Genomic DNA, 25,731 nt, shown 5'->3' with positions numbered 1-25,731 from the left:
CAATCGAGACAGAAAATATAGGAGAAAATCTGAGCTGATAAGACCTAAACGGTGATCAGCAGTTTCTGTTAGATAATGATTTAAGAACAAAAGAAATAAATGGTTTGTTAGTGTAACACATGGCTTCAGGCCGTTCTTGAGCTGGCTGTTCCTAGAAGACTGCCATCTGCTGATAACCTTTGTGCGCTACAGCTAATAAAGAGGAGCCAGGTGGCCTTGAGGCAGTGACATACAGTAACATGACACTGTAGTTAGTCAAATACAACCATGATGGTTGTATACTGTACTGTATATACTGTAGTTTCATGAAAGAAAACATCATTTTGCTACTTGTTTTCCTGTTTGTGTATGTTTTCTTAGAAGTGTCTACAACAGAGCACAGACATTTAAATACTCAAATTAAGTCAAATGCAAACATAGTGTGAGATCTTTCATTTTCCCGCATTTAAAGTAAACACATGCACGGTTTTGGTTATACTTTATAGTGAAGTGTTTTAATCTTTCTATACTATTCTGTTGTGTTCCACATCTGCTACTTCCTTTAGTTTTTGATGTCTTACTTGCATGAAAATAACTACTTTCCTCATTTTTCTTCACTAAGTGTGCTCTGGGTAATAAATACAGCATACTGGCATTATCAGACTGAGCTTTATTCACAAATTTGAATGATAGGAGATTATATTGTTAAGGAGGATTATGACTTGTGATGCTTGTAAACACCTCAGATTGTGATTCTGACTGAAATGTGAATTCACAGCATTAGATTCGCATTCCACATATTTTGTAAAAAAATATCTGGTTGTAGCACTTTTAACTCTAAATTAACATATTGTTTAGTATATCAGCCTTTCTGTCAGCATGTTTTAATAATCCTAAAGGTTAAGGAATGAACTATTTGACTGAGTCTGCATATTTGTCTGATAACATTGTTGATGTCTGGTAGATAGTACAGTTCCTTTAATTAGAATTTTCTTTTTATGATGAGAATAAAGAACATTATTGCTGGCTAAAAAATATTCTATTTGCAGGAAAGAAACCTTAAAAATATCAAGTAGCCTTGTGGTTTCTATACACTTAAAAACAATTGCTCTTTAATTTTTGTTGTGGGGCGGGGGGGGGGGGGAATGTACTCTATATTATGAGCCAGTGGCATGTCAGCCCACAACATCTTGTTAATAATCTATAACGACTCCAGCTGCTGTCTGTGTGAAGTTTGTATGCTCTCCCCATGTTCACGTGAGTTTCTCCAGTTTCCCCTCAGTGTACAGAAACATGCTGGTGGGTCAATGGGCTTCTGGGAAATGTGGCCCTGGAGTGTGTGTGTGTGTGTCTCTCCTTGAGTCTTGCAGTGGTTTGACATCCCATGCAGGCTGTACCAGGGTGTGCCCGTTGCTTGCCAGGTTAGGCTCAGGCATCAACCACAATCCTGTATTGTATCAAGTGGTTGGAAAATAGATGGATAGACTCCTGTGCAACATGCAGTACTGAGGATCTGACACTCTAGATCTCATGCTGTTAATTACATTGAGTTGGTTCACAAGATTGAAGACAAGATATATTGCATATGAAAACACTTCAAATATGTTTTTAATAATAATACTGTCTCTGCTACCCTGCAGTACTATTTTCAACAAACAATGCTTATGATAGGGCCCTTTGTTTCCTCCCCTCTGACGAGTCAGGAAGAAGAATCCATTCACATTCTGCTACATTCATGAAAGATCTAGGACATAAACTAGAGTGTTTAAAACGTTACAAATAGGGGGTTACAAAAATGGTGAATATCTGAGTGGATTAATCAATATGTCAATTAAATAATCATAACGCCCAAATTGGATATAAAAATAAATATTTTTGCCAAGATTGTACCAGAGCAGTTGGTATACAGTACTTAGGGGAATGTGAGGTCTTTGGCACAGCTTTGGTGAAAAGAATCATAATTCATAATTCAAATATTTATTAATGATGACAAATGAACAACATCCAACAAACACATAGAAAACACAAGTTATACTACTGTACGTACAAACTTACAAGCAAAATGACCCAGAGTCCTACATCCTGACCACCCAGAAAACCTCCAGACCTCTGGAGTATAATGCCTACAGAGGCCAAAAGAAGAGATAAGATGCCTTCTTATTGAACACAATATGACCAACAGATAAATATTCTCTCTTTGAAAACCTGGATGCTTTAAAATGACTGGGAACCTACCTCCCTATACTAAAAATGCATCCACTAACCAGGAAAGGCTGTTTTTAACTGAGGATTCTTCATACAGGAAATCAGAGTTTCCTAAAAACAACAGAATAGCAGGCTCTCTTAACAGGGTTCAAATACTGTATCTGAATCTGGTCTTCATGGATGACCTGGACAAAGGCCTCTATCTTTCTGTCTCCCTCTCGTCTCTGTCTTTCTGATTCTTCCCCATACCCTTTCTATTCCTTTCTTCTCCAGCTCTTCTAAGCTGTCTGTTTTAGGTTGTGTTCCTGGACCTGGTTATCCTTGCCAGGTGTTAAACATTGTATCTGGATTCTTAAAACAGTTCAATAGTCACTTACTATCTACTGTATTACCAAAACATTATATTTCAGATATTCATATCTCTTATAACTAAAGTGTTTTTTTTTATTTTCCTAAAGTTGCTTTCTAACATTTTACTTGTAAAGATAATGAAGACAATGTTTAATAAGGAGCCAGTTTTCTCTGTGGGTATTTAGCTTTTGTTTTCATAGGATGTGCTTAACTGCATTACATCTGCAACACTAATGAGACTTTCATTTATGGAAGACTAATGGACAAGACTAACCATCAAGCAGGTCAAAAACATTAATGTAGCACAAAGGCAGAAAACGATAGACTGGACTACTGAGAAGATCAGCTCATCAGTGACTTTATGAATAGGTTTATTTTAATGAAAGTAGAAAATGTATTATGTAAGCGATGTGTTTATACTTTTTAAAAAATGGAAAAAATTCCGAATTATTATTGTCTTATTAGAGTAAAAAAATATATATCAGTATTTTTAATTGTGTGACTTAGTTTTTTAATTAACACAATTCTGGGATTAATCTCATGGAAATTATTTTTAATAGTAGTTAAGGATATTGTTCTTAAAACTGTAATTTGGTGTTTTTATTCTAGATCTACAAGTATTTAATTTGTATTGTAGGATACAGTGTAATTTCTTTAATCATGTTTTTGCTTTATGTGACATAGTCAAGCATGACTGATTGATTCTGTATGGGGTTTTCAAGCCTCATCAAAACTTTAATAGTCATTATAAATTCTTAGTGCAATGGAAGAAGCAAATTGCAGATGCATTTTATCTTAACCTATAAACATTGGGGTATGATTACTATTACTGTTCATTTTATGAGAATGATTTTGATATGGGTTTATTATCTTTTTTATTAGTAACCCCTATTGAAAACAGTCTACTGACATCTGTGATATTACACCTTTCATCAGTAGGAGACATGTCTGTGTGTTACATTTCATAGATAATTTACACCCTCTTCATCGATTGTGAAGGTGAAGACATAAAGAATGACTCTCAGGAGTAGGGGCTAGGAGGTGTCAGAGATCTCTGTCTGTTTATTCCTTTACTATATTTTAATATTAATTGTTCATGAAATTGCTTTCACTTTACTCTGAAATGTTTGCTAGATCATTGGTGTTCAGGCTGCTACCTGTAACTTTACAACATGATGTGGTGGTGGGGAGATGGGGTAACGTAGTCTAACTTTAAAGTTTCTGTCTGCTAAGCAACCATCTGATGGAGATCAGACATAGCAAACAGCTTTAAGTGCCTTTTTACCAGTGCTTCACCATAAGGTTTGCAATCATGCCTGTCAGACTTTTCCATTCTTTTGACATCCTGTGACCAGTCTCTAGGACCAATCTAAGAACACAACAGTCGTTAAAACAATTTCATAAGATAGGCACCCACATTCAACCTCTGACTGCTAACTGCTGTCATAATTCTCCATGCACAGATATCATACCTTGCATCCCATCATGCAGTTGGCTAAATTGGCATTGTCGTATGGGGCTTATAAAATTCCAAGGTTCTTGATGAAGCGGCTTGGCAAAGTGCATATTTCATCTGCGTGCTGTGCTTCAGTGTGCTTTGACCTAAAAAAAACAAACTTCAGAATTGCTTTTTTGAACACTTCTATACATCCGGTTTCAAAAGAGTTGCTCAACACTAGTTATGCAACTGGTTTCATGTGCAGCCTCTGGCACAGTTCTGCAATCTGTAATAAGATTTGCCATCAATGAATTATTCAGTTCACTCAGTAATCGGGGAATATGGAATTTCAAGGGGATGCAAGCAAAAATCCTGTTCCTATTCTTAGTACTACAATTGAAAACATATCAATATGCATTGTTAAGAAAAACAGTTATAGTAATATTTGTAATTTGTGTCAAAGAGCTTTTTTTAAGCAAATTATGTAACAATATGGAGAATGTTTCTTACATTTTTTTAAGATGATGCTCATTTTTGTTCAGGAGCAGCTTTCAGCAGGTGAAACATTAATTTTTAGCAATTTAATTTCAATTACTTATATCCTCCCCACTATGAGCTCTTTCCTTTCAACAAATGTTTTCCAACAAAGTAAATTTATAGGTTAGAAAATGGTACAAATGACAATGACACATTGTTATTGTTAGTGTTTGTTTGCAACAAAGTCACACATTGTTAGTCTGAAGCATGTTATACATTTGTAAAACATTGTAAAACTTGACCTACTGTATTGATAATTAATTGATAATTAATTCCTATATCACTTCTTCATTTTCCCTTCCTAGTTAGTACTATATGATGTAACTCTACACCTATTTTCAAATTGAATTAAAATCAGAATATTCAGCACTCTGACAACTCAATGCTTATATGCCTCCCAATTAGAGGACAACAAATACAGTAACTTTAAAAATACTACTGTGCATTGTGAATTTGATACCAATGAATTGCACCATTATGCATACCACTACATCTTCCTCATTGGGCTTCTAATGGCCTGGAGAAATGAAACCTTCTTATTAAATTAGCTCAGTGGTAAGATAAGAGATATTCCTGCCCTGCTGTGTTATGTTTTGTGTATTATGCTTCACTGAATTGCTTTGAATGCATTTCTATAACCATGTCTAACTCATAACTGTATATACATACAGTATATTACTATATGGTTGGCTGATTAAGAGCCATAATGGTGTTTTCTATGAGTCTATACAGTACCATGCAGACTGCACATCAGCAGCAAATGAACTATTGGGGTGCTGCCACAAATATTTCTATTAAACATAAGCAAGAAATTGTTGTTTCAGAAATGGCTGTTCTTACAAACTGTAACATCATCTCAGCAGTAACGTCTCCCAAAACCTTTTGCAACAGTAATGACTTTAGTAGGATCACCAGCTTGTATTAATCTCTTTTTTACAAGGAGAATGATGTTAGCCTGGCATGGTGTTCAGTTCAAAATGAAGAACCTGGTTTGTTTTGAAATAAGCCGTTTCAGCCTTTGTTCTCCCTGCTGCTGTTTGCTCCACTACGAGGAAACTTCCACTCTTGTTCATTTGGCAGGTGGTTTACTGAACCTCCTGTATCACCAGATGTTACAATGTTGCAAGTACTATGTGCTCATCTCATCATTCTCATACTTATCCTGATGAAATTATCACAATTTGCCATGCCCAAGACATAAGCAGGGCTTATGCACATGTGAGACACCCTGGTGCAGGGTGTCATAAAACTAGAACTTTGATAGGTGATTCCAGGTAAAACAGAATCTTTTCATAAACACTCTCAATAACTCCCAGTTCCACAGTTCCTTGACAGTCAGTGCTTGGTGCATCTTGCTTAACAAAATATTTACCCTCTGATCTCAGATGGTGCCTGATAATTTAAAGCCTCAGCTTCCTGCATTTGAAATTGTCATCTGACAAATTGCCTTACGCCAACTGGTTGAGGGACAGAGAGTAGCAGCTAATTCCCCACAGCATTCCAGGGAATGTGATCCTGACAATAATCTCTATTTTGTCTGGACTCCCTACCCTCCTACATCACATTATTACTAGAACAACATCCTACACAGCAATTAGCTGAGGAGTGCCAAAAATAAGTAATCTTTATGAATGACTTCCTTTATCTAATTGCTTATTTTGTTTGTATTATTTTAATTATATGGTGTTGTTTTCTTCACCACAGATGTCCTTCAGGATTTTTGGGAGACTTTTGTGAGGTTGAGATTAATGAATGCTTCTCAGCACCATGTCTCCATGGAGCTATCTGCCAAGACCTTGTGGATGGGTATCTCTGCCACTGTAGACCAGGTAAGACATGCTAAAGTAGTTTGTTACACGAAAATATAGCTTTAAAGCTATGCTTTAAAATACATGTCAAAACCACAACAAAAGTCCAAATTTAAAAAACCCAGCTGTTGCAGAGTGCTCTAACAACATTTCTTCTTCTTCCAGTACCCTTTTCATGTATAATACAGTTAGCTGAAATGAAGATAACGCAGGGACTGTCTCCAGTCTACTGCATTGACACTGCCTCAGCCTAATGATCTCTCCACGTCTCTTAAAAATGTGACAAAGGAATACTGTATTATTACATTGGGCTTTACCAAACATTTTTGTGTGTCTTCATGATATTTCAGTTTTTTTACTTTACCGGCCATACCATAGTAAACTTTAATAAAGGTGTGGTTCTGCTAGCATGGCATCTCTCCCTTCCTCTGACCTGTGTGAGATGTCACCCCAAGGTGCCAAGTTAAGATCTCTGATCCACACCAGCCTGTGCTTCTCCTGTGTGTGCATCCGTGTGTACATGGCCATCCAGCGGCTATATAGGAAAGTGGTTAATCCATGGTTCCCAGGTTACTTTTATTTAAGTAAGTCTCTTACTGTTTCCTCTAGAAGTGTATATTTTGTCAATACACTAAATTAAACAGAGAGCCATTAGGATTTCTAATCTGATGTTTAAAAATAAGGTTTCATACAATATTTTACAATGTTGTACAAATGAAATAAATCTAAAAACTTGTTTTAGGCACTGCATTAAATTGTTTTCCTCAGTGCATTTCTGTCATGCAGTCCCAGTAAGATGATTCTTTTCTGTCAAAATCACTTTCTCTGAGCATGTGAAGAGGTATTGCATACAGTATGTACCTGTATGTGTCATTCAAACCTGTCAAAAGGCATCTTCAATGTGAAACTCAGTACAAAATATACAAGTATATTTTTATACAAGAAAAGAACAAAACTGGCCCTGGTTTCATTAAAAAGCCATCTCCATCTTTTTTCTTTCATCTTTCTCTAAATCTCACTTCAGCAGAACTGAAAACATAATTCTCTTCTGATCAATTTTAATGCGCCTGCTTCTTTTTTCTGTGAAAAACTAAATAAATGCTAAAGAATTCAGTTCCTATTGACTTGAGAGGAGCCGGGCTTGTTCACTGCAGTGCTTTGTGTGCTTTGTTCCTGGCAGGTTGGACAGGCCGTCACTGTGAGAATGACATTAATGAGTGCCAGTCAGGGCCGTGTGACCAGGGGATGTGTATCCAGAAGCAGCCTGGTCATGGCTACACCTGCTTTTGTCGTCCTGGATTTGTGGTGAGATGTGTTTTATTTTTTTCATACCAGCTCTGTGATTAAGCAAATGCTGAAAACAGTATGTTACTTTTCAGCTTTTGTTTTGTTTTTTTCTCTTGCTTTTTATCTTGCAAATCACAAAGCTCCCAGATGGGAAGGACTCTACTGCCTCAGTACCTTCCTTAGCAGTCCTGTAACAGCTGGATCCTTCCAGATAATTGTTCAGGCCTCTGCACCTCAAGCTAATTTGTACCCTGATTGAGATGACTTGGGAGATGCAAACCGTACTTGAATCTTAATGCCTTCAGAAACAGAAAATGTATTCCACTGGCGACAGTACTCTTGAAAATACTGATTTACCATTGTTTTTTTTTTCTTTAGGCTTCATAAAGATTCAACATATTTTATAAACTCTTTCAATACAGTGCCAAAATAAATTGGAAGTGAAATTAGGAGATATACGCATATAAATATGTTGTTATTTTTTTCATTATTAATATGTTGATATGTTGATTTTTACTCTTAGGAATGCAAGAAAGACAAATATTTACCGTACATCTATACTTTTTTAATAGGGAAAGAACTGTGAACATAACTACAATGACTGTCTGATCCAGTCCTGCCCAGATGAGTATTATTGTGTGGATGGAATTAACAATGTCACCTGCATTCCCGCTATTACATCCACTCATAACGTGACTGGAATCACTCAGACAACCGATTGGAGCCCCCTTATCAACCCCACACCAGTGCTGCTGTCCTCAGCTCACTTAGAAGCAAGCTTACACGGTGCATACCAAACAGAAGGTAAGATAAAAGACTTATCAAATGCACATTAATTAAACAATAAAGTTATTTTTTTCCTTGAGCATCACCAGTAGAAAGTGAGAAACTATAGAATACTTTCATGATTATATTTAATACATAGTGTTTAACTATGGTTAAAACCCCTATGATACCAGCCATACATTCCATATCTTCAGGATCTAACACTGCAGGGCAGGTCCCAACCTCAAGAAGGGACTTTTTTTTCCTTAGGCCATGCTTGAAATAGTCAATTTAAACCCTTCTTTACATGAAATATTTAATACAGGCCAATTCAAAAAGGTTTTGGGCAGCAACTAATTTAATGTTAAGAAATCCATTAATCTAGATTTTTCTCTTTTAAAGGGAAAAGGAGAAATATAAAAGCTTTTTCCTGTACATGAGCAAATGAGCAGATTTCAGATAGCTATGCTTCTATTCTTCCGTTTCCATTGGTGAAAGTTAATTTTCTATTCCACAATTCAACCACCCACCGATTTCTTATTTTAAAACAAAAGTATTTCTTCTTAGAGGTATGATTTCCTTTTAAATCCTTTGTGTGCATTTCAAATTACTTTATTTTAGCCAAAATGTGGATTCTATTCTCATCTAAACCCAATTTATCTACTTTGTTTAATTTCTTTATCATGCTGTTTTTTTTTTGCTGTTCCACACTTTGGAGCACTTTGATTCAAGTGTCCTCACCTATCTTTTTGAAAAATATCAGTACTGCCTTTGTCTGTCCAAATAACAAAGCTGCAGCATTTAGTCACTCAATATTAACCCTGACCACTTCATTGGACAGGCCTCACATCAGTCTCCACTTAGTCCCAGTGACACATTTAGCCAATGTCCGCCTGGAATTTCCACCCCTTAAACATTTTGTTATATCTCTGCAGCAGAACATAGCAGGAGCCTTGTTCAGGTCTTACATTGAAGCTAACTCCCTTCGCTTTGAGTGTTAACAGTCAAATTTCTGATATTTCTTAATGGGTCCACTCAGCAGACAAACATATGAAAAAAAAAACAGCAAGCGGAAATGTTTTTTTGGTCGTCAGAGGTCAGATTTTTCAACTATATGCCTGTAAAAATGATTTGAAAACCTTGTTCTAGGTGACTACTAGCTTGGATAAAAACTGGGACAAATTGATCAATTAGAACAAATTCTACATCATGTTTTGTGAAGACTAGACCTGGAATTAAATTTAACGCCTATAATAAAAGATCATAAAAATATTGAAAATAATAAGAATAAAAACCATTGCAATTGCTATAAAAACCTTTAGACACTGCTAGAGAGCCTTTATGTTCTGTTGTGCAATGAAAAAAAACCTCAGAGTTGCCTTCTGGTGTGAAAAAAAGGAGCACCGATAAAAAACTGATTGATTACCCCTTCTGAGACAATGATTGACAGCTAAAAGGCAGGCGGAACACAGCCTGAGGCTTCTAGACTAAGTCTTACCCCTTAAGGGCTCTGAATGGCTGAAAATACAATGAATGACAGCGCTTTTTACCAATCAGATTGCCTTATTTCTCGCGACCCTGCTTCAAACATTTACTACTATTTACAACACAGACAATAAGGTCAATAGCCTCCAGGTCTGGAGATAAGCTAGTCTGAGCTATAGTGGATATACTTTATATCATGCTTCAGAATAAGGTAAAAACATGGGATATATATATATAGCTGTTTTTTGCTTTTGCGGGCTTGTTTTTCTGGCTTATTGATTGCTTTATCGATGCATATTGGAAGTTTGGAAGTGCATCATAAGATAAAAAGTGACTTTGTGATCGACTGTCTTGGGTTTTTAAAAAAAAACATTTTTTTTAAAGCTCCGGTTCTCCTTTTTTGAATGATAACATGGTTTTGTGGTTTCGTTGGTAAAAATGTATGATATTGACATGCTGTGCTGGCCGGGTGTTTTTACTGGGGGTTGTGCTAGTTCATTAATTTATTGGTTTATTGCACAATAGTGTCACAGCTGTGGAAACAAACATCATGGTTTTATTGTGATGATATTGGAGAATACTTGCATGTGAAAATATTTGTGGAGTGGTTTGAAAAAAAGTTGTTTATCTTGCGTTAACATTAAGTGGAGGCTGGGGAGACCGGCGTGGTCGTCGGCGACCACGATCCGGAATAAAAGGTTAAAACATTCCAGTCAACATTGTTACCTAGAAATATTGTTTTGTCTAATTTTGACTCAAAATGTAAGTTTCCTGTAGAGTTTCAGTCCTTTTCAAATTATAATATGTTTATAAGATTTAAAAAGGCCAGTTAAATATAAATATAACATCTAATAAATTTGAAAACATAAAACTTAAACTTCTGAAATAAAAACAACATCAGAACATAAGAAATATTACAAGCATGTTGAGGTAATTCAGCCCATCTAGTTTGTTTGGTTGCTAAATAGCTAATTGATCTGAGAGTCTCACCCAGGTGTTTCTTGAAATAAGTCATTGTATCAGCAGTTTTTCATTTCTGTACAAGCTTTGTGCACTAGTGCTTCCTGATCTTAGTTTTTAATTAACTTTCCTATAAATTGTTTAGTTACATGCTGTGGTTGGTGTTTCACTATTGATTCAGAAAACAATGCATTGGGTTGACTGTCAGTGACCTTGAAGATTTTGAATTTCAAGGCAGAAAATATTCAGTTACTTTAGTCTTTCAGAGCAGTACTGTATATTCATTTTCAACTCTGGATGTACTGTATCTGGTTGCTCTTCTCTGAAGTAGTTCCAAAGCAATGTTGTGATGAGTTTGTACACAGTATTCTGAATGTGGTCCTACTAGTGTATTTTATAATTGTAACATTACAGTACATCCATTACATCTCTTGTTTTAAATTATTTTAATGCTTACAGTAGATGTATTAGTATGCAGTTTGCCTTTTTTGCTTCACCATGTGGTTGTCAGTAATACTCCAGTAATTATATCACCTACATTTAAGTACTCACTACATATCTGTAAGAATTTTTTTAAAGTAATTTTATGAAAAAAAACTTAGTCTTACTGGTTTGTAATTACTTGGATTGTGGGATTCGCCATTTCATTAATCTAATGGTAGTCTTTTAAACCCAGCTCCGGTGCATTCACATATAGAACTGGATTTTATAGTAGTTTTTACGTAGACATAGTTTTTTATATTTTTACAGTTTTTAAAGATATAGTTTAATTGTCTTCCAATATGCTACATGTGGCTCACATCACAGATCACAAACTTGAGGACCGTTTGTTTGATATTGATATGGTATATATTGGGAACCCAGGAGAATCAACACATTTCTGTGCTAGCAGAATGTCAATCACTCAGTTTATGCTGTGATTTTTTTTAAGTAGGTCACCTATTTCCAATCTAAAGCTATATTCGGTGTCCAGTTTACAGGAGAAGCTAAATGCTACTCAAAAGAGAGTCTGTAATTAATAATACCAGATCGCAAAATTAGATGTCTTCCTTGTAGAAGCTAAAAATATATATATATATACTGTATCTATAAATTACAGCTCTTAAGAGTTTGGGTTACATACCTGTCTTAGATAGAAACTACAAATAGACTGCCTATTAATGCACAGGCTTGTGCAATTCGGTCCTAATTTACAAGGTGATTATGCCATTAATAAAGCAATTATTACACTAATGCTAATGTATAGACAAAAAACACTGCTGATATTTTAACACTTCAGAGAAATATAAACCAAAGCTAGAAAAAGACACAAGCTCGTGTGATCAATGGCTTAGATTTGATTGTCATGTCTCAGGCATTTCTCTACCGTAATCTAGACAGCAGAAAGGAAGGTAAGTCTACTTTACCAGCAGATGAGACAGTTGACACAGGGCAACGTCATTGCATCCTGAGGACTGACATCATGATTTCATGATGTCAGTCCTCATATATCAAAGTGTCATACCTGTTACACATAGTATAGTATATAACACACATAGTACACGTAGTAATCTATATAATGTGATTATCTGATCTGGGATGAGGTCCGTTAGTATGCAAGACATGTTATACACATTTTACAAGAAATGCACAATCAACAATCAGATAATTATTTAGGGTACCATTTTTAAACTTTGTATACATCTCCACCCCATTATTCTATTAAAAAATATTTTAAGCACACATCATTACAGAAATTACTAAATGTGCCAACAGTCCATTATTGTCTGGAGTGACTATCAGTTGTCAGTCACTCCATAATCTCTACAGATACTTTAGATGCAGCTTATAACACAAAAAACGTTGAAGACATTGTACCAGCAACATTGAAATATATGTTGTCAGTGCTAATGTCACAGAGTGAAAAAGAATGGCTGTGTGGCTGAGGGCACCAGATGTTGAAGGTTGTATGGATGTGAATTACCTTGATGGTCCAGTGACACCTTAGTGATGATTACCTGTGTGGGCTTCTGAACAAGTTTGACTGGACCAGTGATTGAAGTGCATCTTTACACTTGGTCATATTCAGACAGCCAGTTTCTGAGGGAGCCCTGGGCAGTTTAACCCACACAGAGCTTTCCCCCTGGGGAAGGAGTTAGAAGACAGGGTTAAGAAGGCCTAAAAGGCCTCAGTGAGCACTAAACTGGGACCTTTGGAAGGAGGAAGATTAGTGGGATAGATTAGGGCAGTTGGACCCAGGAGAGGACTCAGACACCGGGGACTGGGAGCAGTGAAGGAAGACCCCAGCATAGTCTTTCTCCCCTCTCTACACCAAACTGGACTTGGTGACAAACAGGGCAGAGGGGGAGACAGCAGAGACACATTGTCAGGGATGGCCAGGACTAGAGATGATACGTTAGGAACTTCACAGAGGACAAAATCACAGGACTGCATTATTTTGGGATATTTGTTAGGTAACTGGTGTTCAGTGGTGTTCAATTGGCTCTTCTGGTTAGTCTGGAAGGGTTGTCCTTTAGAGTTGTTTTTATTATAATGAACTCTGTTTGAGTAGACTAGAAAATAAAATGGCTGTACAGTAGGCTCAGCCATACTGTCTGTGTGTCTGTTGCTGGATTGTGTGGACACTGGTGATTCTGGGAGATGAATAGAGCCTGTGGCAGAACAGTAAGGGGCCCAGTGCCTTGTATAATTACTAGGTGGTATAGTCATGTAGAGGTAAGGACAACTGTAATTCTTGTTTGAGGGGTCAACTATCAGTGACATTAAGGCATAATTTAGTTTTAATGCAATGTGCTGTCCAATTCCTTAAGCACAGAGTAAGAGTATTTGCTGCTGTTTTTATTTTTACATTTGCAAACATGAGGAAGCAAAACTTTAGAAAATGAAAATGAGAAAGAAGAAATTTGAATAGAAAAATTAATCTGCAATAATAATAATAATAATAATAATAATAAGTAAAATATACTAAGGATGCAGGGAGGAATACATTATGTTTTAAACATGATAGGTTACTATGACTATAACCATCTCAAAGTGCTTCAAAATAGTTTCAGTATTAAGAATTGACACAGTGCAGGTAAATACTATTTAATCACCAAACCAAAGAAAAACAAAACTTTATACTTGTTAAATGAGAAGCCAAGCTACTTTGGTATACTACTGTAGCAGTAACTATAATATATTTTTTCTTAAATTTATTGCAATATTAGCCTATAGACTTGGCATTATTCACAAGCCAGAATTGTATAATGTTTGCACATGGTCTGTCATGACAAATGCCCCTTATTGTTTTTGCTGATAACTTTACCTTTGAGTTGTGAATTGTGGTTGATTTTGATGATGATGGTTCTATTTTAGGAGTGTTATCACATGCATGCTACAGTATGTCAAATGGTACTGTATACATGAAGTGAGAGAAGGGAAATAATATTTGAATTGATTGAGGAACTGGAACCTTTCTTCAAGCACACGATTCCACTGATTCAAATGATAATGTATTTTTGCATCCTCTTGAGCCTATTTGTCTTTGTTGCTCGAGTTAGATTTTTTTAGTCATGTCTCCCCACTTTTTGCCTCCATACATAGTCTTTTCTTTTCAGCCTTTATTCTTTCTGAAGTGGTTGGGGTTATTATTCGTCTGAAGTGCTCTGTTCCTGTCGACCCAATTTCCCCAAGAAAAAAAAACATCTGCAATTCTAAATCCTGTCACAAATCCAAGCAGTATAATGCATTCTTTCATTCTCAGTTTCTCTTTTGTCAATTTTTGTTTGTCACTTTAAAATAATAGCCTTTATGGTGGATAAACCCAGAGGTTTTTATTAATTTCGGCAAAAGGTAGTGTAACATTAAAGGAAACTGTCATCATTTACATTATTACCTAGGTAGTGAAATTGGAGCTTTGCATCATATTTGTGACCTGCCCTTGATTATAATATTTTACACATAGCTAAAAGTTGTGGATAGTCAGTCATTGAAAGCGACTATTGTCTGTTTCCTAGAGTTTTGTGTATTGTTTGTAGTTTTTAAGGAGTTTACTATTTTCAAAAACAGATCAGGTTTTGTGTTTTGTTTTTTTTTTCAGGGATGCAACATCCCTAATACACAGAGATAAGAACATTGAATGAGATTCAATAAAAAATGCAATTATGCTTGTGTGTTTTCCATCTCTGAGTGACAGAGAGTCACCAAGAAACAGAGTTTGAACAGGGGTTTTAATTCCTAATTTAATTTGATTCAGAGTGCAATTTGATGTAAGGAATGTAATACTCTGGTGCGGAATAGCACCATTTGTCCTGTCCACAGCCATAACTCAGAACATAAATAACGGAAGGATCTGCATTTACTCCACTCTCGAGATCTCTAAAACCACACTTACACTTTCATTAGGAATGCAATTTACAGAGTTGTGTCTGTCCACTGTGTAAGGCCTGTTCTACAATGATGAGGGAAAAAAGCAATCATTTTTGACAGATGACACAATGTACTTTTGCTGTAGATTTAATTTAGAGTTAAAACAACTAATTTGTTTTCTTATAACAAGTTTTCACTCTTTGCAATCAGGTTTAAGGACTATAAACCTAATCTTTTCAAAACATTTGACAGGTTTGTTAATTAATTGCATTAATTCTGAAGTCCAAGCATCCCACGGATGTGATAAATTACAGCAGATTCCAGTTATATACTGTATATACAATAGATATCACAATTTTCATTTTATTTCAGTAAAATGCAATGTGGTCCATTGCTGGTGAGTTATTTTTTTGAAAAATGTTTTTTTGCATATTTTAATGATTAGCAGCTTGGATGTTAATTTCAAACTCTTAATAGCATGTAAGCTGTGACATTCTACTTTGTATATTAACAAAGTTCGTCTGACTTTAAAAACAAGATGGTGTAAATTGTGCTTTGGTGCAAAGTCCTTCATACATCTGGCACAAAGCTCCTTTAACCCAAGTCTGTTTATTTCTCTGAAAAAACATCACAATTACTGAAATATCAATTTACTTTGTTGTACATCTAACTATGAATCAAATAGTAATATAGTTCTGAGTGACGGATTCACTGTGCCTGTCGCTTCTGACAGTTTACATCAGCCCTCAGTGTTTGATGAGCAGAGGACATGACCCATCCATCTCCTTTCTCACGTTCAAAGGATTTTTTAGCTGTATAGACCTCTCATTGCATTCGGTCTCCAAAGCATTAGTGCATGTTAGTCTCCTATTTCTGCAAGTCAGGAGAGAAAGCAGTATGCTAATTTGACTTAAGTTCAATACTTATCCACATTAACCATGAGACAGAAAGAAATTCAATTTAAAAAGAGTTTGCCTCAATTGTTCGTCTTTTCAAAATGTGTACAAATTCTAATATGTCTTCAGAATGTTATTTCTGAGGAGACACCAATTATTTTTATTGATCCAAGGTCTGCCTCCAGTATAATACTAACTTTTAGAATCATTTCATTTCTAAACATGAATCTTTAAAATGTAGGCTCAGAAAACCACTCATCCCCAATGGCACTGTGCTCATACACTAAAGGAAAGAGCTGAAGTTCTGTGTGAATTCTCTCCCAGCTGGCAACTTAAATATCAAATCATAGCAAGTCCATAAAAATCTATTAGTGATAATCAATTACATTCTTTATCCAATTCTTAGTCATCAAAAAGCCAACAATCAGGATACCAGACCTTTTATTTACCATTCAACAGCCATTTTTCTTAAAGACATTGACAGCTAAGCTGAGAAATGTTTTAGCGTTTAAAACATCACTGCTTGACAGGCCTGCTGACTGATGCTTGGGTACTGAGTGACACAATGCCCTATGCAGCTGATCTGAATGTATCCCTGGCAGGACAGCCTCAAGTGCTTTGCTTTGTACCAGGGGGAAAGTCATCACAATCATTGTTTAAACTTTCGATGGGCCTTTAGATGGAAATTTCTTGGAGTGGTACAGTATGTGACACAATGTTCTCCATTTAAGACAAGTGTAAGTGGCTTATAGACAGTGATAGACAATGCAGCACATACTGGCAAAGTTTTGCAATTAGTTCAGCATAAAAGCTCTTTTTGATCAAGTATTGATCCACATCTAATAGGGCAAACATTTGAGTAAAGTGCCTACTTGTCCAAACCGCAAACTCTTTCTGTAATGGGGACAACAATTACTTTTTGTCATCAGTCATCAGGTGAGTGTCACGTGGCAGGAGGCAGCAGGAGGTCGGACCCTGTGCGTGGCTAACTCTGCTGGAGTCAGGTCGGGAGGTACAGTATGGTACCAAACGAGAGGCGAAGTCGTGGTCTTAAACGAAAGTGAGGAGTCAAAGCCAGAAGGGTTCCAAATCGATGAAGTACTAAAAACGAGAGGAGAAGTCCTGGTCAAGAGTCGGTAGTCAAAAGGTAATGCAGACCATAGGAGAGGCTAGAAACGAGTTTCGGAGCTCAGGGAGGAGACTTCGATAGTGAGAGGTAGAGGAGGAGAGTGAGGGTTTGAGCAGTGTGTGGTGATAATTGGTGTGTGGGCGTGCAGAGTGGCGGGAGCGCTTGCCTGCTCGCATGCGGTTCGTGACTGTTAGTCCATAATTGGCCTTTGTTTTTGTCAATATACATCACTGTACAGTAGATAGGCCTGCTGTATTAAAACATGTTAACAGCTGCTCATCATTAGAAAGTTCTCTCATGGTTTAACATTAATTTCAGTTCCTAATGGAGTTTGTAGGTAACTGGGGCACATTGATTGGCAGAGTGGTTTATTCAGTACTTCTTTTTTTGCTTTTATACAATATATTGGAGTTTTTTCTGTATTGTTTTTTTTTATTTTGAACAACTGTACAATGTGAAGGGTTCATGCTCTTCTTACCACTAGAAATGTTTTGAAACATCATCTTAATGCAAACCTTTCAAAATGCATATCTTGTTTCGGTGAGTGTTACCATCTGCATTCAAAATGATTAGTACTGATGAGAACTATTCATGCAAAAAAAACATTAATTATGTAATTGTGGTAATGAGTCAGATAAAAATAAATTAGGTCATAAGAGTGCAGTTTCAGATGAGAATGATTGTTAAGCTCATGCATCTTAAAAACATTATTTTGTTTTGTAATTATTTTACAAATATCACATTCAAATTTTATTCTCGAAATAAACAGCCATTGAAATCAGCAACAGAAAGAAAAATTACCTTTTTTTCTATGAGTGGCATGCACTCTGGTCTGATTCTTGTTAATGGATCACTCACAAACTCCCACTAACAGTTAGAAATCAATGCATTTGTACTGTAACTTATTGGTCTGTACTTATTCAACATTATTCACACCAGAGTCATCTCTGACATAGGCAACTCAGGATGGTTTAAATGAGTTTCATTCATAGATGAGCTGTAAATAATCAATATGTTCCTTGACAGTCAGTCAATAGCAAAAATAATGTTAAACGTTTTGCATTCATTGTCTGTGTGACTGAACCCTAATGTTCTTGTACTGTAATTCGGTATCCACTTGAAGAAAGTCCCTTTCTCCATATTGACTTCAAGATCCGATGACAACTAAAGGTGTGTCTCCATATTTACAGAATTAAGATTTGGTACAAAGATTCACAAAATCACAGAAGGAATCTCTAATTTTCATAAGAAAAAAATCTTTACATTGTTGTGACAAAAGAAAATGCTGTTTTACAGATTTGTTTCAGTGAGAATGTCCTGTCCTTGCTCCAGGATTTACAGTACAAACACAATACAAGCTTAAAAGCTTTTTCTGCTTTATATACTTGCATTATTCTTCATTCTGCATTGTGTGCTTATGGCTTCCCCTGGGAATGTGTTGTAGTCTATATGTCCTATGCATAATATTTTTTATATCAAGTGTAAGACAAAAGGATTGGTTTCTGAATGTTTTTTTCATTACAGGCTTCATGCATTCTCTTTCTGTAGGAATTTGCTCCCTACAGCAGGGACCTCAATATTGCAGACAAAGCCATTTCCTGAAAAGTGTTTGGGAATTTGCAAATTCTATCTCCAAAAATCCTGTCAAATGTTCTACTTAAAAGTTAGGTGATACAGAGTAACATAACCAGTAAGTGTCCTTGCTTGAATAGAGCTAATCCTCTATGATACAGTCATCAAAGGTCTGAGTCTGGATGGGGAAACCAAAATGGTTATTTTTTAATTATATTTGGTGGGAAAAAAATGTGTTAATCTCAACTTTACTATCAGATGTTAATATCAGGATTTCAAAACACTGACATTACCTACCAAATAATTTACAATTTACAAGTTAAAAATAGTAATAATTACAGTACACTTCTTTAGCACTTTTCTAGACACTCCACTCAAAGTAATTTACAGGTAATGGGGACTCCCCTCCACCACCATAGTTTTCATGCTCCAGATGCTCCAGAACGCTCACCACACATCAGTTATCAGTGGGGAAGAGAGCAGAGTGATGAAGACAATTCATAAATGGGATAAAAATTATGATCAATTAGGAAATCATTACTATTACGAAATGTAAATGAAAAGGCTGGTCTAATTGGTTCAAATTGCTGTCATTCAGTGTGTTTCCGATTGCCTCTGTAAGCTGACTCAGAAAAGAAAAAAACAAAGGCTCTGCTTTGCTTACGTTATAATTTTTATTCAGTCCAATTTGTCTCAAATTTCTATCCAAGCTAGTACACACATAGGTCAGGTCTGAGGTACTGTTCTAAAGAATTAGTCAAGCACTCCTACAAGACATAGTAAGTGAGCCTATACAGTCATTTCATTTACTTTTATTTACTGTTTTTATACTTATATTTAATATCTTGAATTCCTGTAAGAGGTTAGTAGGAGATTGTAATATGGATTATACTGTATATTTTGACTGTACTTGAATCTGACTTTACACGCTACTCAAAATCCCTAGCCCCCACATAAATGATGAGTCGACTGTACTAGATATCATAGACTAATGGTTTGACTATGGAGTCAAAACCTAGTGGCGCGCCTGCATCTACAGGACTTGAGTTGAAAACCTCTCCTTGGCTCTGGCTAGTAATCTAACTAATGAATTCCAGATATCATTAAATCACTGACAGACCTCATTCTGTATGCAGTCAACTTCCATGCACAACGCATAGAAAGACTTAAGCTCTTGGTAGATGGAGCATGACACCATAAGCCGGAAGCCACATGCACAGCAAAACCAGGGGAAAATATCTACAGTCTACTTTATTACTGGCCTGCCAGAAGGAATTGGAGACATTGGTCTCAGCTCACAAACTGTACGTGCCTTCGGTAGTCTCAGTCCCTGCACCTCTCCAGAGATCAAGGCCTATAATCATCTGCTTTCATGGTTGTCAGACAAAGGGACATTTGTGGGCATAGGGGAAGATATTTGTTAAACTGTAATGGAAGTCAATACTTCAAAACACACCTTCTCCCTTACATCCCATGCTGAAAGTGGTTCAACAAAATGTGGTGGCTTGCGTTAACATGGAAAATAACACACTCAACTGTTAAAATTAACAGTGATTTGAATTGCTTGTAGTGATAACACTTGTCATTGTAGTCTTTCTGTTATTGGCTTGCTAATACGTTTGCCTCCTTTTATATATTATTGATCAGTTTTGTGATATAGTAACATAAGTAACATAAGAATCTGAATACCTTTTATGATGGTATAAAGATATACAGTAGATTATATATATTTCTATGTTACACATTTCCTTTTGTTCACTTCCTGGTGTGGATCTCAAATAAAATCATTTTTACCATCTACAAAAACTTTCAAAACTCAGTTTTTTGTTTTATTTTTTCCTTTTTTTGTTTGATAATTCTATGTAACTTTTTTTTTTACCTGTGTACTACAAACAAAATCTGAAGACGTGGCCCTACAATTAACAAGGATAATCATGGAAACATGATATTGACAATACTGTGATTTCCCTCTCATTCTTAATACAGTTTAGTTGGCCAGTTGATCCTGCCAATGTGTTTTTGTTCTTTAAAAGATGTTTCAGATCATTTATCTTTCTTTTCCAGAAGATAATTTCTTAGAATAATAAGGTCTTGAGTGGAGAATTTCAGCTTTCTTTATCTTTTCATCATAATAATTTGAATCCTTTGGGCTATTACCACAGTCCACACTTTACCATCAGCTGCATCATCAGACTTGGACATTAATTTGTCTACTAAATTTTATGGGTTACCTGGACATTTCAGTCATTCTCCATCACTTTTAACATGCCAGTATGACATGACCATTACATTATTCATACTGTACTGATGGTGGTTTTATAAATGAGGAAGAGAAAAACCGTCACAGTGTTTTAACAAGGTGCTGTGGACATACTGTCTATTTCTATGAATATCCCAAGATCTACTTTTCCAGACCTCAACACAGACCAATGACTGGAGAGAATATCATATCATGGCTATTCAAGAACTGAATCAGATTTACCCCCATTTTATCCAGCTCTGTCTGTCTTTCAGGGGACAAACCCATCTTTAAAAATTTTTTTTTTCAAAGCATAAACCTTCTATAAAAATGAAGTGCTTCTGTTCCTGGAGACCAGAACCGCTACCTTCACGGCCTCAACATGCAGCTTGTTTGTTTTTAACCCATTTCTCTTACAGACAGGTTTTCTAAAAGACAGGAGTTATGGCTGTGATCTGCTGTTTAATTTTAAGCTTTTTTCTCATTGGTTTTGGTTTGTCAAAGCGTCTTCTCACCCATTCCTCTTTCTGCTGTCTACTCCTCTTCTGGTTCAGCAGTTGGCTTATATATGCTGATTGCCTGCAGCCACCATCGTTGCGGCCGGCAGCTCTGGTTGGACATTTTTGTCAGGGGAAAGGTGTAGAACAGTGCTGTAATTTAGAAAGAAATCCCACCTTCATGGATCCTCCCCCTGGCAGCACTACAGTATATAGAATTTGATTCATGTGGTCCGTACAGGGATAGACATTTGGTCTGCAGGTCATCTTAAAATAATTTGATTGTAAATAATTTAATTACAATTGTGTGTGCTTGGGCTCTGTATACATACACAAGAGTCGTTCTCTCCTAAATTTGACATTTATGGTAACACAAGAGATTGATTGGGGCTCTACTCAGATTATAAAAACCTTTTGAGAATGACTGAATTCATTACATAATGGGAAAATACAATTTTGTGTGTTCTTATTTGTTGTCTGAAAGTGGCCTTTCAGTAAGAGTATAAAGCTCATTTAAATACTTCACTTTTCTGTGCTGTGACTTCTTGCATCCATCCATCCATCCATTTTCTAGCCAATTCATCCAATTCAGGGCTGTGGGGGAGCTGGAGCCTATCCTGGCAAGGAAGGGATGAAAGCAGGATACGCCCCGGACAGGACACCAGTCCTCCACAGGGCAGGCACAGAGACAGAAACACACACTCACTTTAGTGGCCGTTATCCCAGAAATGTATGTCAGTATGTCTTTGGACTGAGGGAGAAAACTTGAGCACACAGCGAGAACACAAACATGGGAAGAACATACAAACTCCATGTTGACAACAGCCTACAGATGCAGCCATTCAAAGTGTGCGGTACAAACCCATGCCGCGGGCAACTCACTATGTCATAACGCGTCATACTGCGGTACGTGATTGGCTGGCCAAAATGACCGACAGGTGCACTCGTGGTGCGTTGGGCGGTCATGGAAAGATTTAATAATTTAATGTCTTTACAGGGCCTCTGTTCTGAGAGCCATACAGGACCTACAATTATATTTAATAATACCAGAGTCCTTCAAAATTATCTAGTGGCTGCCATATGTGCTTAGGCCAGATCGTGCTTCACAGATGTGGTACGAGGGCGGTGCTGTTTGGAATTCCTTTTTTCCCTCCACGCTTTAAACTTTCCATCAACTCAGCAAAGATTAAACATTGTCTCATCTGTCCATAATATACTATGTATTCCTGAGCAAATTCCAAAGCACGGTGGAGGTTATGTTATGGCTAGACATACTGTAAATCTCTTCTTTCTGGATGCTGTAATTAATGGTGGAGGTAGTTGGAAAAATTTAGAAGTGTATAGAAATATTTTGTCTGATTATTTACAGTAGAAGAAAGAGCTTTCATAATTTTTTGGTAATGCTTCACCATGCAGCAAGTGCAGTGTAATAATTCAAAAAAGTGGAAAATCTGACAAATTTATCTCCAAATTTAAATCAAATGGTGCATGCTCTATTCAACAATATAAATATTTTTCATGGTACAATCAGAGGTGACATGGCTGATTCTCTACTTGCTTGCTGCTATCACAGTTGACTTCATTGTTTTCTCTCTGTGCAGCATTTAGCACTTGTGAGATGTGATATGATATCTCTGTGCAGATGGTTTGCTTCTTTATTTAACATAACTTAGTTCTTATATTCCTCCTGTTCTTTTGATTCTACTGTATTAAACCTTCTGGATATGACCTTAATCTAACCAAAAGTAAACTATTCTTAGTTAGTGCTGTTTTCATACAGTGCTTGGGACTTCTCTATTTAAAATTACATATAACAATATTTTATATTTTAGGTTGGTGCTATGGTCTTATACCAGCCTCTTTAATTCTTCTTTTTAAAATGCTATGCGTAAACAGCAAAATTGATGTGATTCAGAGAATATCAGTAGCACAACATGTGGAATCACACTATATATATACCACATTGAAAATATAGCTGTACAAGTATACACTGTCTTTAAAATATATAGCTTTATATGTGAATTTCAAGGGCTGTGAAGACTGGTACTGCATTCTTACTTTCAGTTCTGAATTCTGTACAAACCTTTAAATCTGGATTTAAGTATTAAATAAACACAGACAGCTTGAGGTATAGACTGTTTCAAGCACTGGGTCAACATTAACAACACAAGGAGTGAATAATCGGGCATAATGCCTAGGAGAACTGGTAATCATAAAAATGCTAGATATTCTCAGAAAACATTCTGTATTCTGAAGTAAGGGCATTTATGTGAACCTTATGGCCAGTGCGATAGTGTTAAACCCAATTCAGTGGAAGCTGATGGAAACTTAAAATCCTTTTGCTGTTGGAGGAAAGCTCATGGAAGATAAGCCACAATTCTGCGACCTTTACTCAAATGATCAACATGCTGTGGCAAGACCTGTTATCTAAGACTGCCAAGTGTGACAGAGATAAAATGCCATAAGCTGTGCTCCTTGAAATCAAATTGTTTAAAAGAATGGACGAGATTGCCAGATGTGCACAACGTTGAGGTCTTAACACCACTGTCACTTCTCTGACACTGCACATATTCTAGACAGTGAATGTCTGTCAGCTGAGTTATTTTGACTGAGTCAATTAGAAATGCAAGCTCTTCTTTGGGAAATTTGAGATGCAATTGTTGTAAATAAATAATAAGAAACCATTTAAATGTTACATGTTAAGAACACTTTGAACTGTATTTTATGTCTTTCTTTGTTCATTAACGCACAGGTAGTGGATTAAAATGGAAACACCTGGGTAAATGAAGAGAACCAACTTAATTGAAAACAAGGGCTTCCCCTCAGCAGATCGGTTGACTGCAAATTTAATCCAGCCAGGCGATCAATAAGACAGTTTAATCGAATACATTCCATGAAAAATTCCACAGAGCAGGGTATAATAATCTGATTGCAGTGCTCAAACCATTCATCACACATGGCAAAATATGAGTCCAGTGGTGTAAAGAACACAGACAATGGACTATTGAGCACATGTACAGTCTAAAGAACTTTACATCCCTAGGTACTGTAGTTCTGCAATATTGTATGGGAAATTTTGGAATGACCCCCAAAACAGTGTTTTCACCTCCATCAACCAGGTATGAGATGATTGACGTTTTCATTGAAGAATACTGCATCCCTCCTACAGGATTCTAGACACTGAATACTCTATACCACAGTGCATACAGTACATGTGGAGCTGACCACACATTGTGGCCCTGTCAAGTGATTTTAAATTTGTGTTTCTGTTTTTGTCCACTACCTCCAGAACAGTTATGTATTTTTCATGTGATAGCAATAACCTAAAAAATGTATTAAAATGGAAAGATATAAAAAGGAAATATCACTATATGGTTGGTCTAGGCTGCAGGCTTTTCCAATGCAAGCATTTTCCTGTTGTACTGAAGGGGTTTATTTAAATTCAGTGGCCTGATTTTTAAAGTTCTCTCCTTTTTCTACCTGTTTTATTTCTTGTCAAGGAACGACTTTTAGACTTCTCGATCCATTTCACATTTCTTTTGAAAACAAAATTAATGTGGTTTTTGGCCCTTATTTTCCCTGTATGATAGCCAAGGACAAACTGGTCACATTAAATAGAGTAATCAAGGCCTTTTGTCCCATACATATCATCAGTGGCCTGCTGTTACATAAGAATGCAAGAAAATATTCAATTTTTTTTTTTTTTTTGATGGTGTGTTTTTGTTCAGCGAATAATACAGTTGCTAAGATCACGAGAAATCTGAATGGAGTGCTTTGGGTGTTGCTTTGAACGGGAAGATACTTTATCAATAGCCTAATCTAGACTCTATATGAAATGTTTTTCGTAAACAATGCCTCCCCATAAGATCCCCAAAGACAGGTGATGTAAAAAGTTAGCTGTTCATCTAGGAGTATTTAAACTGGGACTAAGAGTCTTTTATTCTAGAGTGTTTGCATTTATCTCCTGTAGCTTGGATCACTCTTTGGAAAAACAGTGTTTATGTTATACATTATCACATTCTATGTTGTGCTTTTTCAACAGCTTTGGTCAGAAATAATAAATATATCTGGTAGAAAGTGGCACCTGTCTCCCTTGATTAAAAACTTTAGAATGGTGCTGTGCACTTGTTGCTTAAGAAGTAATTGCCACAGTTTTCACAGTTTGGATTCTTGTAGACCCAAGTGAGAGACTTTTTCTGTTCTTCAGCAATGGCATATGTCTCTGTAGTGATT

At 36.3% G+C, this 25,731-nt stretch overlaps 1 protein-coding gene across 1 annotated transcript in view; it reads left to right on the top strand.

The window, feature by feature from the left end:
• The window catches only part of eys (eyes shut homolog), a 352,522-nt gene that overhangs the window by 160,954 nt on the left and 165,837 nt on the right, over positions 1-25,731 (top strand). Inside the window, exons 31-33 of the mRNA XM_069179989.1 lie at positions 6,215-6,339; positions 7,499-7,623; positions 8,178-8,409. Coding sequence (XP_069036090.1) covers positions 6,215-6,339; positions 7,499-7,623; positions 8,178-8,409 — 482 coding nt within the window. The remainder of the gene's footprint in view (positions 1-6,214; positions 6,340-7,498; positions 7,624-8,177; positions 8,410-25,731) is intronic.

Source organism: Lepisosteus oculatus, chromosome 17 (assembly GCF_040954835.1).
Source record: "Lepisosteus oculatus isolate fLepOcu1 chromosome 17, fLepOcu1.hap2, whole genome shotgun sequence".
Taxonomy (NCBI): domain Eukaryota; kingdom Metazoa; phylum Chordata; class Actinopteri; order Semionotiformes; family Lepisosteidae; genus Lepisosteus; species Lepisosteus oculatus.
The sequence above is the reverse complement of the archived record's forward strand: the minus strand, read 5'-3'. Positions and strand labels throughout refer to the sequence as shown.